The sequence below is a fragment of the Oryzias melastigma genome, linkage group LG5 (genome assembly GCF_002922805.2).
Source record: "Oryzias melastigma strain HK-1 linkage group LG5, ASM292280v2, whole genome shotgun sequence".
Taxonomy (NCBI): domain Eukaryota; kingdom Metazoa; phylum Chordata; class Actinopteri; order Beloniformes; family Adrianichthyidae; genus Oryzias; species Oryzias melastigma.
Window position 1 is genome coordinate 971,251 of NC_050516.1, and position 16,068 is coordinate 987,318.

General features: G+C 40.6%; 1 protein-coding gene across 5 annotated transcripts in view; it reads left to right on the plus strand.

Moving 5' to 3' along the window:
* The window catches only part of cdh4 (cadherin 4, type 1, R-cadherin (retinal)), a 288,822-nt gene that overhangs the window by 169,361 nt on the left and 103,393 nt on the right, over window positions 1-16,068 (plus strand). For all 5 annotated transcript variants that reach the window (XM_024269844.2, XM_024269841.2, XM_024269842.2 and 2 more), the window contains one exon: window positions 11,987-12,213. In XM_024269844.2, the coding sequence (XP_024125612.1) occupies window positions 11,987-12,213 (227 nt within the window). The remainder of the gene's footprint in view (window positions 1-11,986; window positions 12,214-16,068) is intronic.

Here is a 16,068-nt window from a genome sequence, read left to right on the forward strand (position 1 = left end):
AGGGTTCTAGCTCCCATTCTATGAAAGTTGGGCGGTGCATGGTTTATCCCAAAGTAGACATCACCAGTTTGTCTCCTTGGGTTATGTTTGAAGGCCCATCCTTCCCCTCTCTGAACTGACCAGTATCCCTTCACTGTTCATTTATTTATTTTTTACAATCGCCTTTGTTATTCTAATTTAAGAAGTTGCAAATTAAAGTAATGTTTTTTTGGCGTGTGTGTGTATTTTTTTTTAATATGAAATAAAATGAAATGACAAATTAGAGTAAAACAGTAAAATAAATACATAAAACTAATACAAAAAATGTAAAAAAAAAAAATAGGTGTTTAATAGAATCCAAAATAGCGAGCTATTGCGGCAAGGTTTTGACCTGTATACCGGTCTTCTTCAGGCCTAAACAGCACGCTGCAGAATTTGTCTGGCTTTCCTGAGTTGAGAAAAAAAGTCAGAATTCTGACTTTAAAGTCAGAATTCTGAGAAAAAAGTCAGAATTTTTCATGGGCTTTTTTTTTTTCCAGTGGCCCTAATCCTCTTCCGTATATAAGACATTGCTGATTGGATGGAGATGTTTGTTCATCATGTCATTTAAAAGTTAATTGGTGTGAAACGATACTGGATATGCTTTGAAATTATCCTAAAACTTTTAATATGCAGATGCATTTGAAAAAAAGAAATAACAATAAATCAAACACTTTCATCCAATCAACAATGTCTCATAGTACCTTTGTAAGATTTCTGTAAATAAAAGAAATTGATTTTTTTTTCTAGAAATCAAAATGAACAGTTAAAAAAATAAAACAATAAAAACAAAGGAAAAGGCAGATACAATGGGACGTTGCTGATTGGATGATGACGTTTGTTCATAATTTTAACCGAAAGTTATTTGGTATGAAGTGATATTGGACATGCTTTGTCCTAATTATAAAACTTTCATTAATATGATGAGATTAAAGACACATTTGGATAAAACATAAATACCAAAAATCAACGATCATCATCCTGTCAGCAATGTCCCACAGTGCCTAGCTTTTCTGGCTTCTTCTTTTGTTTCATTTTGTTTACATTTCATTTTTGATTTCTGATTTTGATTTTTTTTGTTTTGTTTTCTGAAATGTGTTATTTTAATTTAATTGATTTTTTTTTGGAAAATGTGTTTTAATTTTTGGAATTATGTTTTGATTTCTCAAATGTAAAGTTCAAAATGTCTCTTTTTTTTTTTTTGCATGGTGTGATTTGGACTTCAGGGCCACCATAGGTTGTCCAAGAGGAATAGATAAAATTACAGCACTGTTTCGGTTGCCTCATTCACCCCAAAGTGTGACTTTTCTATAAAACCTGTGTATTGTATTCTAGATTTTTAAAAAAACTGTCTCACTTGTGAAGAAGGGGTTTTCATTATGGCGGTTACATGGCTGAGCGACAGCCATGAATGTTTCCCAGAAGCCCCGCTTTGTCTCCTAGTTTGCTCACATTTCCCTCTTTGTCATCCAGTCCAGCTGAGGTTCCAGTGCCTCACTTAAGGCTATGTGAAATTATATTGTACCAGGAGATAACAGACACTGTGTAGCCTTGAGGCTCTTTCCTCGCTTCCCCTCCTTAAAAGCGATATTGCTGTGATAAAGCGCGGCTCTTTCTCTGCTCGCACTAAATTGAAGGGGAAGCCTTGAAGCCAAGGTCTGGTGAGTGGGAGCCAGATAAAAGGAAAAAAAAAGATGCAGTCTATATGTTTGTGCAGCGTGCAGCGGTTCAAAAAGAAACATTTCTCATTACCATAGCACTCTGGGAAGGGCTGATAGCTCAATCAGGGGAATATTCGGGGTGCTTCCTTGATGCAGGTTTTCTCCAGGGAGTGGGTTAACTAGGGGCGACATTTGCCTGTCTGCGTGAGCCTGATCGGAAATTAGTTGGCATCTGCAGAGGAAATTGTCGGCTAAACCGACGCACACAAAGAAAAAGGTTCAAGGGCACAGGGTGCTCATTAATGCGCGGAAAAGTGTGATGTGAGGCAACAAGTTGTGAGTCGTGTTTCAGACCTCGTTATATCCAATCAGAAGTTTTTAAGGGAATATCTGCGTAGTGGACATTTCTGTGAGCTTTTCTTTTCTCTCAACTCCAAAGTTTCCTGTCAGGCAGGGGCCGATCATTTAACCTTTTCAATTTCCACTAGGGAGGTCGGCAGGTGCTTCACATAGATGCACTGGCGCCCCCTAGCTGCAGCGTGCTTTATAGTAAGGAAAGCACACACACATGCATGCTTGCATGCGCACGGTGGGGAAAAAGCTTCTGGGCTGAGTGCTGGTGTATTAATCACACTGACGCCTGGCACAGCGATCTGTGACCCAGCCTTTTAATTGCATCCGCTCTGCTTTGCTCCGGCTTTCCCTCTTTATCTTGCCTTTTTCGCCTTTCTCATTCCTCAAGCCTCCTCATTCCGGCACCCATGAGAGGAGACTAATGCAAAGATAAGAGGAAGGGCCGTGGATGTGCAAAACCCAGTGCGCCATCCAAGGAGCCCCTGCCAAGGCTCAACAGACAGTGGAGGGAGCAGCACTTTAACCATGGTGGGGCTCCAGCTACAAGGGTTTTCAAGAGTAAAAACAAAACCACGTGATCCGTCTGTGTTCTGAAAGCGTGCGGTTTCATTAGTGACAGGTCTACAACTGCCAACAGTGGGAAAAAGATTCTGCAGAGAGGTCCTCCTGTTTTGTTTTTTCTGGTGCACAAAAGGAGGGAGGTGTGTTGAAGCGGGGGCTGTACATGAAAGTTGGCTGCACCCATGTAGCAGAGCACTTCCAATACGACAAGGTTTCACTCTGTGTGGGGGGAAACGCACCAAATAACACATACGTGGTGCTTTAAGACATGAAACATGAGCAATCGCAGGCTGACAGCACACACACACAACAATCCAGGCGATGACACCCATAACCACTTATGCACCAGCTGTAATAATCGTATATGCAAAGGGCTCATGTCACACACTCCCACTCCAATGCCCCTCTTCTCTCTTTATCTCCCTTTCTCGCGCTCACACAGGAACACCGCGGCACACACACTCCAGTAGCAGTGCTTTCCTTTTGTGTAAGCGAGCTGTCAGGGGGAGCTGCGTGTGCCTTTGTAGAAACATAACTGCAGAGGCAGAAAAAATTCATTTCAATCTGCTGCCCAAAAAAAAAAAAATCCAGCCACATTGTACCTGCAGTGTTTCAAGAGCAGCAGCATGTAAATTGAATTAGTTATAAGCATTCCTGTGGGGCCACAGCGGGCTGGATTTCTGAGGAGTCTCAGAAGCTGTGCATGCACTGCATGGAACGCCTGGAGTTTGACTGCAGACTCAAAGTGCTGCACTGTACAGAGAGAAATCACAACAACCCAAAATAGATTTCAGATCTTTGCATGGCTTCGTGGTGGTTTGTGGTTTAAACTGGTGCGTTTCTGCCTGCAGCCCGCCACCGTGATTTTTCTCCAGGTGTTCCCGCCTCCTCCCTCTTTTCAAAACCTTGCATGTTTAGCTGACTGAGTTTAAGCGTACGGTTGCTTCCTGTCCTGGTTGGATCCAGCCTATGCCTGCTGAGACCTGGGAGAAGTTCCAGCTCCCCTGCAACCTGAACAAGTATAAAAGAGGGAAGAGCTGACAGAGTTTTTTCTAAGAGTCCCCACTGTTACCCTGTTTGCTCTATAGTCTATGCTCGGTTACTGAACTTTAGGTTTCCGATGAAATCCTTCTCAAGCCCAATTCCAATTCTTCTAAAAATTCAGTACATAACCAAGTTTACCTACCTATAGTCAGTAATTAATTAGACTAGAAGATGTCACAGTTTTCAGGTAAACAGTCCTGGTAATGTTACTGTTCTTTAAAACTTTACTGGAAACAGAGTCTCCAGTAAAGTTTGACCGATTATAAACATGACCTCTGGACAATGTCAGGAAGACTGCACTATACGCAGGTTCTTGAACGTGTACTAAACCCATGCTGTTCACATTGGACAAGCAGAAAGGGGCATCATCTTCTTTTTACTGGCTTATGTCCGCCACCTACAGCTGGAAGAAGCTTGGTGCGAAATGTTAAAGTGGTGCAAATCTCACATGTCTTGCTCCAGTCTTTTTTTTTTTTTTTCACAGCTCTATTCTGACATGTGAAAGACTTCATATCATTCCAGCCAGCAAGGGACCTTGTATGGTTTAAAAGTGGGTAGAAAAAGTGGGCCCCGATTGGGTTTGTCCAGAGTTTCTTTGGGGGCCTCTCCTTTGTTTGCCCACATTGACCAAACCCTTTAAAACTGGAGCTCCAGTGTTTATGTTCTTTGATTTACCGTCATTTTTAAATTGTTTATACAATCAACGTAATTCCAGTAGAGGCGCTTTCCTCCTTCAGAATCTACTGGAATTACGTTGATTGTGATAACAATTGAAAAGTTACAGTATGTAAAAGATTTTGTGTTTAGGTGTCATCGACAATCCCTCAGGTGTTAAAGGGTTAAGTAGGGACTCGGTAGGTTAGTTCGCTATGCTAGATGCCACATTTCCTGCCCACTTTTAACTATATAGGACCCACTTGGCTGCTGGGATATAATTCCGGCTGGACACAAACTGTTAATTATTAATGTCTCCTTCATGATCAATTTTCAAAAGATTGGCACATCTGTGACTTAAATGGGGCGCCAATTTTGCATCACTTCCAAATCTCAGACCTTGATTGGTCAAAGTTCAACTTGTAACAAGCATTCAGTGGCCGCGCATTTTGAACGTGGACCCCGAAAACAGTCGTAGAAACTGGCATAGCAACGCGGGAACATGAGAGCTTTGAACGTGGATGTCAGGATTTAGAGCTCGTCTTCCCCTCTGATCATTGACGAGAGCCATCTCCAGGTTACTGACTTGCTACATTTCCAGCAGCCTCAGCGTGTAGTCCCCGGATGCCGCCCGCCTGAAGCCCATTGACAATCACCCATCTGAGACTTAAGCAGGCTCAGTGTGAAGTATTGTTTGTGCCACTCTGCCTGCATCACTGAGCGTTTCTATCCAGACCTGATCTTTTGTTTTCCTGATCCCACTTCGACTCTGATTGTCCGCTTCCTGCCCCGACCGACGCCTAAACTGAGAATTCCTATGTCTGATCTCTGAAACTCTCATGCTTGTGTTTGACTTCTGCCTGCCTGATCCTGACTTTGCTTCACAGACTTACACTTGTGCTCGACTCCTTTCAAACCTTCTGGACTGCTGCAATTAGATCCAGCTGTTTACCTGCCTGTCTGTTTGCAACAGTGGAAGCCCGAAACACGCGTTTATGTACGTTTACATATGATTTCATTGTAAGTGGTCGCTTGAATGCGCCTTTCCAAGGGGGATATTAATATAGCTTAAAACTTTTTGACTGTGTCTACAAAGACCTAAAACTCTAACTATTGTGTTTGAGTCAAAGTCTGAGCATTTTTTGTTGTTTCTGGTCAAAAGTAATAAATCATAGAGATGGTTGCAGTTGGTCTAAATTCTGATTTCATATTTGTTTACAACTTTTTCCAGACACACCCACATGCATATTCAGGTCCTTAGTAATGCCAGTAAGAAAATATTGGCCCTCATACCATTTTGTAGTTTGTAAAAAAAATTACAGAACTTCAACGTCTTGTAGTTTTGGTTCTAAATGCTTTTGAGAGTGTGCTTACAGGTTATTTGATGGCATTGCTATGTCAAGCAGAAATAAGTATAACTTGTGCAGAAGGATGACTTGGAGAGTCATCAGCAGGAGCGCCAACCGCTGCTTCACCATGCAGCCCCATCTCGAATTTGTGACATTCAGTTCTACCTCCAGCAACTTAACTCTTGGCCTCTAAACTTCGTGGAAAACACGTGACAATATTTAATATTACTGATTCAAGACATGTAAGTTTAGATAAATTAAGCCATAATTTATAAATAAAGGGTTTAAAAATGTATTAGAACTTCAGATTATTAAACACTTGTACAATAATCACTACTATTAAATGTTTAATTACAGTTTATGTTCATTTTTACAGGCTTGGTCATTTTGAACCAAAGCAAAAAGGTTTAACATAAATGGAGCATAACATGAGTAATCGTGCTGCTGTTTCAAACACAGCTTCATCTCATCCACTCTTCATTAAAATGCTAAAATGAGCAAAGCACTAAATAAAACCGCTTCGGCATTCATTCACAGCTTAAATGTAGAAGGCTCTCTGTGTGAACGCTGCTCATGTACTCATCAATGGGCTCCACTGCTGTCTGTCACAGCCCCAGCCTGGCAAAAATACTGTTATTTGTAAATTGAGTGGGTGGTGTAGATTTTCCTGTTGGCTTGAGGAAGGCAGTGGCGCACCAGAGGGAGTGTTTACTTAGCACTGTGCCGTGACTGTGAAGAACAGCACCTTAACAAAAGCTGCTCCATATGCTCAATCTGGACCCATTCAGCAGTTTGAGGCACTCAGTCTGAATTTCCAATTCAAACTTTTTTCTCCTGAGTTCTTGGATGGATCTATTGTTATTTCATCAGGAACAAATGACTATATAAGAGAACTGGACTTAGCGAAAGTGACGTCACCCGTAGAAAATGACTTTTTTTGCTATACAGCCATGTTGGTGCCAGATGACAATTATTGGTGTAAGTCAAAGTTTCTATGGCAACTAACGCTGCCAATTAGGAGTGAGCTTGCTGGAAAGCCACACCCCTTTCCCTGAAAGCAGACTCAAGAGAATCTGTCAATCAAACATTGAAGCGGGCGCCACATGCTTTTATTGAGGGATCTGATTGGTCAATTTATAACTTGAATAACTTGCGATAAAAGTAACGATATTGTGAAAAAAAATTAAGATAAGCAAAAACCTTAAAAGATGCATCAAAGCAAGAATGGTTATTCTGAAAACTATAAATACTGAGTAATAGCTGTCAGTGGGTACTTCCTATTTGGGATTGAGCGCTCAGTCCAGTTCTCTTATACAGTCAATGTCGGGAACTGAATGCAGAACTGGATTTTAAGGAAGCAGGCAGATCCTTAAAATTAAAAACAAACAAAAAAAGCAAGACATCTCCACTTTTGTATGCAACCTCTGGCTTGTGCTGTCCTTGTTTTTGTTCGGAAAGTTTCGCACTTTTTAATAAACTGCAGCAAGAAACAAAGATGAGGAAAAAAAAGATTAAACCAGAGGACACTGTTGAAAAAACGACAGATAATAACAGAAATGCTAATAGTGATAGAAAGAGTGCAGGGCCCTTCACAGCAGACAGTGTTGTATAAACGGCGAAGGTTGTGTGCTCTGTGTGGAAGCCCTTAGCAGGTTGTTGGAGTGACCTGCTATCTTCATTATGCATATGTAATGTGCCTGTACAAGCCCTGATCCGCTGCTCTTTGGGGATTTGGTTTCACATCTACAAGCAGGAGGAGGTAAAAAGAAAAAGCCATTGCGTGTATGTGAGTGCGTGCGCGAAGGACCCGGTGGTCACGACAGCTCGCCCTGCTCTGTCAGACAAAACATACAAGACCAGGGAAGAGCAGCCGAGCAGAATGCAGCCTGCCAAACTTGTATTTGTACGGGCCACGTGCACGCGCAGTCACACACTCAGAGAGAAACTGTGCACACATTTTCATAAGGCAGCAATATATAAGAAGGCTGGAACCATACGTAAAAAAGGGGCCCTTATAAGACTTTTATGTTTCCATATTTTGCTGGAGGGTGTCATTATTGAAAATCAAGTGCAGTTTCCAACAATATCATTTACAACCAATTTTCTAGCTGTACGTTGATTTTTTTTCTACATATAAAAGATTAATATTCTGATTAAGGAATTCTTTTAGGTTTGTGTGTTATAACAGAGAGTAATGTGATGGTTAAAGACCCACTCCATACATCTTTTGATCTATTGTAAAATTGTTTCCAGTGGTGGTTTGATGATTCTGTCAATTTTAGCAGAAAGCTAAAACTTGTCATTTTATAGGACATAGCTTCTGCAGAGCAGCAGGAGTTTTTTAGAAATTCATCTCTGACTTGTGGGCGGGACCATTTGTGCAGAGTAAACTTTCCCCCTCTCTTTTTTCCAACTACCTTACAGCCTCTCACCGCGACTTGCAGCAAAAAAATAAAAAAATAAAATGGCGAGTAATATTGAAGCTATCCAGCTGTAAAGTTTTGAGCCAGATCCCAGCTTGGACAAGCCTAGTTAAAATCTGGCATAGCCCTGAGAATCCGTCAGATGTTTCGGCTAAAACCTTCTGAGGTTGTTACAGGACTGAATGAGGGAGTATGCAGCACATCTGTAATGTCAGACACATTTTGCTGTGGATGTTTGGAGGATGCACTCAGGCTGAGAGGATCCAGGACTGAGTGCACGCTCGGTCTATTTATTCTATGTAGAACAGAAGCGACAGAGAGTTGATGATGTGATTCTCAGAAACCACATCTATCCCAGCTAAGCCGAGACCCTTAAGATAACTGCTGAAAGGAACTTACTGTTCTGCAATTTCAGGTTCTGATTTCAGAATTCGTGGTGACTACAAGAAGGGAAAAAAAATCAGGACAGGGTTGGGAAAAAAAAAAAAAGATGCCGGAATGATGATGTTCAAAAACAGTGACGCTTGAATTAGTTGTGAATCTGCATGTTGTTGCTGATCTAGAGTTAACTGACCTTCAGGGCTGTCAGTTCAGAAAAGAGCCTGAAGCCTTGTCTTCATTTTTCATTTCAAGTTCAATTATTTTGAGCAGGGGGATGCTGTAGCTTTGCCAAACGTAAGATGCTAAAACAGATTACATGCACCAGAGAACAATAACAGCAGAAAAACAGATAACTTATCAACCGTGCTAGTCTTCACTCTTGTCTTAAAAACTAAGGATTACTTTAGAAAGCCGTGAAAATAATTCCCATTGCGCTTCATTTGATACATTCTGTTAAATATCTCAGTTTTTCTGCGTGCCACTGTATCTGCCTCCCCCGTCCTCTGCTTTTATCCCACCATCTCTGTCTCACATACATCAGTATCTCGTCTCTGCGTTGTGTCTCATTTCTGCCGCTTTCATCTCTGTTCACCAGCGAGCTACATCTGACTCCACAAACAGATTTCTGTGCAAAGGATTTTTAATGAATAGAAAAGCAGTTCTGCATATCTCCTTGCTAAAGAGATGCGTCAGGAGTCGGGGTCATGATCCCAGCCTCAGGGGGGGTGCACACCAGCAGGCGATGAATAGTAAACTGGGAGCTGGCCTGTTGCCCTCTTTGATAATCAAAGACATGGCTGAGAGTGTTTCATAATGCTTCAGACCACACGTGCGCTCCCATGCCAGCTATCATGAACGGCAGGCAGCGGGTTGTGGCAGCTCCTCGGAGACCTCAGGGCTTTTATTGTGTTTACATCAACATTCATGTATTCACCCGCTGAGATGCTACTTTCTGTCAAAGGGTTTATCCTCAGCTCACCTGCACGTGCACGCACACACACATGCATGCTCAGCTGCAGGCGCCCCAGAAGGCCCGTCTAAGTGACGACAATTAGTTTCAATTCAAGCTCATTCAAGTCATTTACATAAAACTGAATTCATTTGAGGACAGTTGAAGCAGCTCTGTGTCACAACTTTCAGTTGAACTCCTGACCTCAATAAATGATCCCAAACCAAGACAGAGATTTCCAACAAAGCTTATCACTCATAAGCTGACATTCTTCTGTTTTTCATTTTATTAAAAATCTGGATTGCATTTGCTAACAGATGCACACATTGTCAGAGCGGTGTTCTCCATCCGTCCCCATTACACATGCAATTACTCAGAGGCTGAAAACAAGCAGCCTCATTTGTAAGATGCTAAGCTGCAGCGGCTGAGGAGATCTCATGCTTTATTAGCCTGTTGTTTGGAAGCTGCTTTTGACAGGAAGCTGGGCGATAAATTAAATAGATGGCTTGATAAAAAGCTTGCTGTGCAGGATTCTTCACGCTGGATTTTTGAGAAATCACACTGACATAGCTCATAACGGATGATCTCTTCCCTGGGTGATTTATGTAATCAATTTGCCTTGTTATCTGAAGCCAGAGTTTTTCACATAGTATCTCAGCACATGGATCCACATTGCTACTGGGTTGCGCGAGACGTGAGATTGTACAAGGAAATGCAAGGGGTGTAATGATTAACAATGGGATTCATATTGTAATCTGTGATACGATTCACTGACCAAAAATCGATCCGGGACATCTTTAGCCAAAAATTCATCCCAGAGATAAACATCTGGTGAAAAGTGCAGGAGAAATTTTAAAGATTCATTGCAGGATAATCAAGTGTAAATTAAATATGTATACAAACAAACAAGTAAACAAGAATTAGTGACAAATCCATTCACATCTCAGTTTCATAAACTTCAACCCACTGTTGATTTCCACAAACGGAACAATATTATTATTATTACCACACTGCATAATCACATGTCTGCACAATTCAATGTTTCCACACATTGGACGTCATCACATTGTGTTGTCTGCTTTGATGGCACTTGGTCCTTTTTATGTGATAGTAAGGGTATATGCAGACTGGACACATTCGGTTCGCTTAAAGTGAACCAGAATTTGTCTCCCCCGATGATCCAAAACAAATTTTCAGTTTGAATACACACTAACAAGCTCTGATCCGGGACCAGGAACCAGACCCATTTTTCGAGGTGGTCTCGGTTAGTTTCCAATTGGACTAAACTTTGTCTGAATACAATCTGTTTTGAGAGTGAAATAACTGGATCAAAATGGCCACCATTGCCGGTTATTAGCGGATAAACGTTGAGCATCGATGCAGCAACTCTTTAAAATGTGGCGGGATGAATGCAGGCTCATAAAGACAACTTTTAACGTGATACATATTAATTCTCACACTATTTTCCTGACGATCTATAAGGCTGGGCGATACGGAGCGATACCATGTTGTATTTTCCTATTGTTGGAGCCATGATATTTCTTGCATGCATGCGCCTGTCATACCCATGCAGCCGTCCTAGCCTCTTATTGGCTAAGATGCATTTTGGGAGCTGCCGTATCTTTATTGGACTTTAGTTGGACTTAGAACTTGTGAAGCATGGCAGCACATATTTCTTAGACCTTGTTATAGCTTTATATTTTTGTTCAGAACATCGTTTTCTCCCCTTTTTTTACTTTGAAATATAGTTTATTGTATTATTTTTGTACTTTGTCTTTTTTAAGAAAGTGCAAGAAAATAAATCACATAAAAGGAAGAACAGTGACTCTTTTTTAAGAAGCACGCATCAAGACACTTCCTGCAACCCAAGTTATTCGAATGTAACTGCAACAGCGGTTACACCTATATTAATTAATTTCATTTATTTCATTTTGAAACATTTTTATATTTGTTTTAGGTCGATTCGATTACCAACTTGCCTCAGATAGAATGATCTGGTTGAAATCAAATCAATATATATTGATTAATCAATAAATATGATTAATTGTTACACCCCTAGAAAATGTCCATCAGTCAGTTTGAGCATGAATGCTTTGGCATTCTTGCTACACAGCAATCATTTCTGTCATTTTTGGTCAAAAGTCCCAAAATTCTCCCTCAGCTTTTGCTCACCATGCCAAATCATACAAAATGGAAAAGTCCAACAATGGGAAGTTTGTACAAGCGGGCCAAAAGGAGCTTCCTTTTCTTTTGGGTCGGAAAAGCAGAACCATCACTGCACATTCATGCGCTTCAAACCTGCTTCTCATGCTGGAAACGTAGATGGGAACTGTGTTCTGGTGCTGGTTTCCAGTTATGAAAAGATATTTGGTTACTTTGTGCACTCTGCAGTTCAGGAAGAGATAAGCGGTTTGTTTTGCCAAAGACGTCAAAGCAGGCAATCACATATGACAGCAGAAGGGATGAGATGTTTCCAGATATGTCCTGATGGATGCGGGTTAATCTGAGGTCTGCCAGATGTGTCGACAGCTTATGAAGTATATCTTACTGTGTCACTCTCTGACGCCGTATTTCCTTTCCTTCTGTCTGCAGTGAAGTTTGAAGATTGCCAGCGCAGCAGAGAGGTGGGCTTCATAAGCAGCGATCCAAACTTCAGCGTCAGGCCGGACGGGACGGTGTACACACAGAAGGAGGTGGCCAACCTGTCCGAGCCCGTCCAGTTCATGGTCACAGCGTGGGGGCTACATGACCCCCACATCTGGGAGACCACTGTGAAGCTGGCCCTTGTAGGACACCTTCATTCTTTACCGCTCACAAAGGTAACGGATGGAAATGGGCTTAAGACTTTAAAATGTTTGGGTCAGACAGAATTTTTAGCCTCATCAGTTCAGCTAAGCCTGCGTTCTGTCACATTATTTTGTCATTTTGTAAATTTTAAACTGAGGGAACATTTAAAAGTGACTAAAGTAGATTTTATACGTGTATTCAAACTGGCAGGCTGAAAGCAGAGTGACTGACAGGCTGTAAAGCTGGAGGAAAAAATCCTGGGGAAGAAATCTAATGAATGGGGAGAACCAGCAGAATGAGCAGAGTACAAATGAAAGTCCTGTGGACCATTCTTTATTATGAGTAGCACAAAGACAACCAACTGGTTTTTGCAGCGAGACATTTTTTAAGCTATTTTACTAACTAAGATGTAAAATGTCAGAAATTAAGAATCTACATGAAAACTAGATTTTACCTCAAAGAAAAACTTTTGTTGGAATCACTCTATATCACCTTTTTATAACATTCATTCATTCATTTTCCTGACTGCTTTTTTTTATAACATGTTCTTGCTAATTATAATATTTTTCTTTATTACGACTTATTCAGTTATACTGACCACTGAGAGACCTTAATAAAAGTATGTGGTCTCACACCTTTCGAGTGGTAGGGATGTGGTCGTCCAATGAGCTCACTCCTTGAGCAGTTGGGGTTGATTCCGATCATTGACTGAGAACTGAACAGAGTGGGTGTGACATCACTCATAGAAAATGGCTTACTTCCACCTCCAGTGAGATGAAGCCAATTCAGTCGCCGTTTTTCCGCAATACGGACGTTGCCACATTGGTGCCAGACGACAGTGATTGGTCCAGGTTGGTCTGAGTCAGCGTTTCTATGGCAACTACTGTTGCCTATCACGAGTAAAGGCCGGTTTATACTTCACGGCAATCAGTCATCGCATCAGTCGCATCCAGAATCGCATGGTCTAGTTCACACTAACCTTGGTTGCAACTGTCCCCAATAACTGGGATGAAATTGAGTTGAGGTAGAGAAGAAAGTGGTGTTTGACCTCTGAACAGAAGCAGGAAATGCTCTGTAATCGCTAACTCTAATCACTGTCATAAGTTAAAATTAAATTACGCAATTCCACTACAGGCATAAAATTCCAGCCGCGGATGATGTCATCAGCAGGCGTCACTCTTCCCAGCTATCAGGGCTAATCTGCTCCTATGGCCCTGTGACCAGTGTGACTTCACAGCAATTACAAGTTGCTGTAGTATGAACAAACCCTTAGATTGTTCGAAGTTCACATCTTTTCTGCTGAACTCGGGCCCAAGATAATCAAACGTTGGAGGTTGGAGCCAACTGGTACGACATACTTTTACTAAGGCATCTGTTCGGTCAGTTTATAACTTGAATAACTTGCAATAAAGATAAAAAAATTAGGATTGGTGAAAAAATGTAAAAAATATGAATGTTTATTCTGGTAATTACAATGACTAAGTAATAGTTGTTTGTTTCTGTATTGAAGTCTATGGAATCTTGACCTTGTTGGAGCCAGCAGGTACTTCCTATTTGGAGCACAAGGGGGAAGGAGTCACTCTGTCCAGTTTTCTATATACAATCATTGACTCAGATTGACTTGAACCAAGCTCTGCTTACTGATATTGTCTGGCTCCAACATGTAGATGTCTAAAAAAACAAACATGTCAACTGAAGCCATTTTCTATGAGTGATGTCACACTCACTCGGTCCAGTTCTCACATCCAGTCAATGACTAACATTTATAGGTTATCTTAAAAAATGACTAAACAAAATAACCCACCTCTTTGATTTGATTCAAATTTACAGGATTTTATCAACTTTTTCTACAACTTCCAAAGCTATTGGATCAAAAATTTGCTGGTCAATTAAAAAAAAAAAAAAAAAGCTTTTTTAGAGGAGAGGGTTAGCATGTTAGCATGGTGCAGAATAAGTTGATGGTGACTTTAAAAGAGGCCACAGACAGACACAGTTAAACAAAAAGCACAAGCTGATAAAAGAGCTAACTTCCCATAACTGTGGCTGCATAATGAATGCTAGCAAATCCCCAGAACGTCTCAAATGTAGATGTAGTGCCTCGATTTCTGTGACAAGGAGACAGTGCCTTATTTGGCTCCAAGGCTCTGTTCAATAATAAAGACTTTAAAGTGACTGTGGGCTAATCTATAGCCCCTGTTACAAACGTCCGCTCCCAGGCTGCAGTCTGTTGAACAACAAACCCATTACAGTTTTTTTTTTCTACTTGTTGAATGCCGTTTGGCTTTATGTTCACTCATGTTTCTAATCATGACAAAAAGCCCTAGACTCATGTAAGCAAAGCAATAGCAGAGGGGGGATTGAGATTCTGCCCACTGCTGGCAGTGCAATAATGGAAACTCGAAAGTAATTGACATTGATTGAGCTAATGTTTCACTCTGGCAGTCTGTGAAGACCAGGTGATGCAGTTTCACTGTATAATTATGCTACCAATATCACAGGGCGAGAGGACAATCATCATTTGAACAAGAAGTATCTGTTTTCTCCAATCGTCTGGTAATTTGGCATCTTTGCATAAATCTTGGATTATTAGTTTTTTAAACTAATGTTGCTGTTTGTTCCTGTCAGTTAAATGTGCGTTCAGGATAGACAAGAGTGAATTCATTTTCCTTTTTTGTGAAACTGCCAATGTGCCAGAGAAAGCCAAACCTGGCTTTGGTGTCATGATTAAAAGCGAATATTCAGAAACCATGTTGTCCGGTTTGATATTAGCATAGGATTGACTCACCAAAAACCCTTTTTATGTCAATCAGCTTGATTAAGCTAAACACATTTCCTAATACAACTGGATATATACTTTTTTTTAATGTTTAACAATTTTTGCAAAGCTTAAAGTCACACTTGAAAGAAAAAAACGTTATATTTTGATATGGACAGATGAAAATATGTACAAAAAAATTCCATCAGGCTGGTTAGTGACTTCAGATGATGTTGAGATTTATACTATTTCCATCTTAGAGGGAAAAAAACATGTGAAAAAAATAAATATAACAAGAATTTAAACTTTCATGTTAACTTCTGAAGAGATGTTACGCAATAAAGCTTTTTTAACAGGCTTTTTTTTGGTGTTGTATTTAGCTAAATGCTTAAAGATCCACTTCAATCATCTATTTTAAAAGCGTTCCCCATGGTGTTTAATTATGGTCTTGCTGTTTTAGCCAAAACCAAACAACCTGTGTCGTTTTCTAGGAGATGGTTTCAGCTGAGCGACATTAGTTCAATAGAATGTTTGCCTCTGTTGTTGCTAAGTAAGTCTGCCCCCACTTCCCTTCCCCGGTGTGGGGCAGAGTGATGCAGGAAGCTTCTGGCCCACCCAGCATATTTTCTACATCACAAATGCCCTCCTTTTTATGACATTTTTGCGTTTTAAAACGCTTTGAATAAAGAAATACTCCATCATCAGAAAATATTACAATAACATGTTCAAAACATGATTTGTTTTTCCTCTTTTTTTTTTTTCTCTAAGTTTTAGTATTTAATGTTTGTTATCAACCAATTGTTGGATTTTCTTACTTCCAAATGTAGTCTTTCCATTAAAAAAGCACCCTCCCAGGTTTTAAGGAAGATAAGAGCAGAGTTTGGTATTGCCTTTTCCCATGATGATAATAAAACTGGAAACTAAGTGAAGCCGCCTCTTATTTTTTCCAAGTTGGATTTACACTCTGCTGTTGTAATTCAGCGCAGTGCCCTGTTGAGGATCGTTCTAAGGGGAATTAAATTATCCCGCTTTGTTAGCCTGCTAACAAACATGTTTAGTACCAGCTTACTGTGTTCCGTCTCACTGTATGCAGACACCTAATGATAAGAAAGGGTTGCTGTACTGTAACAAA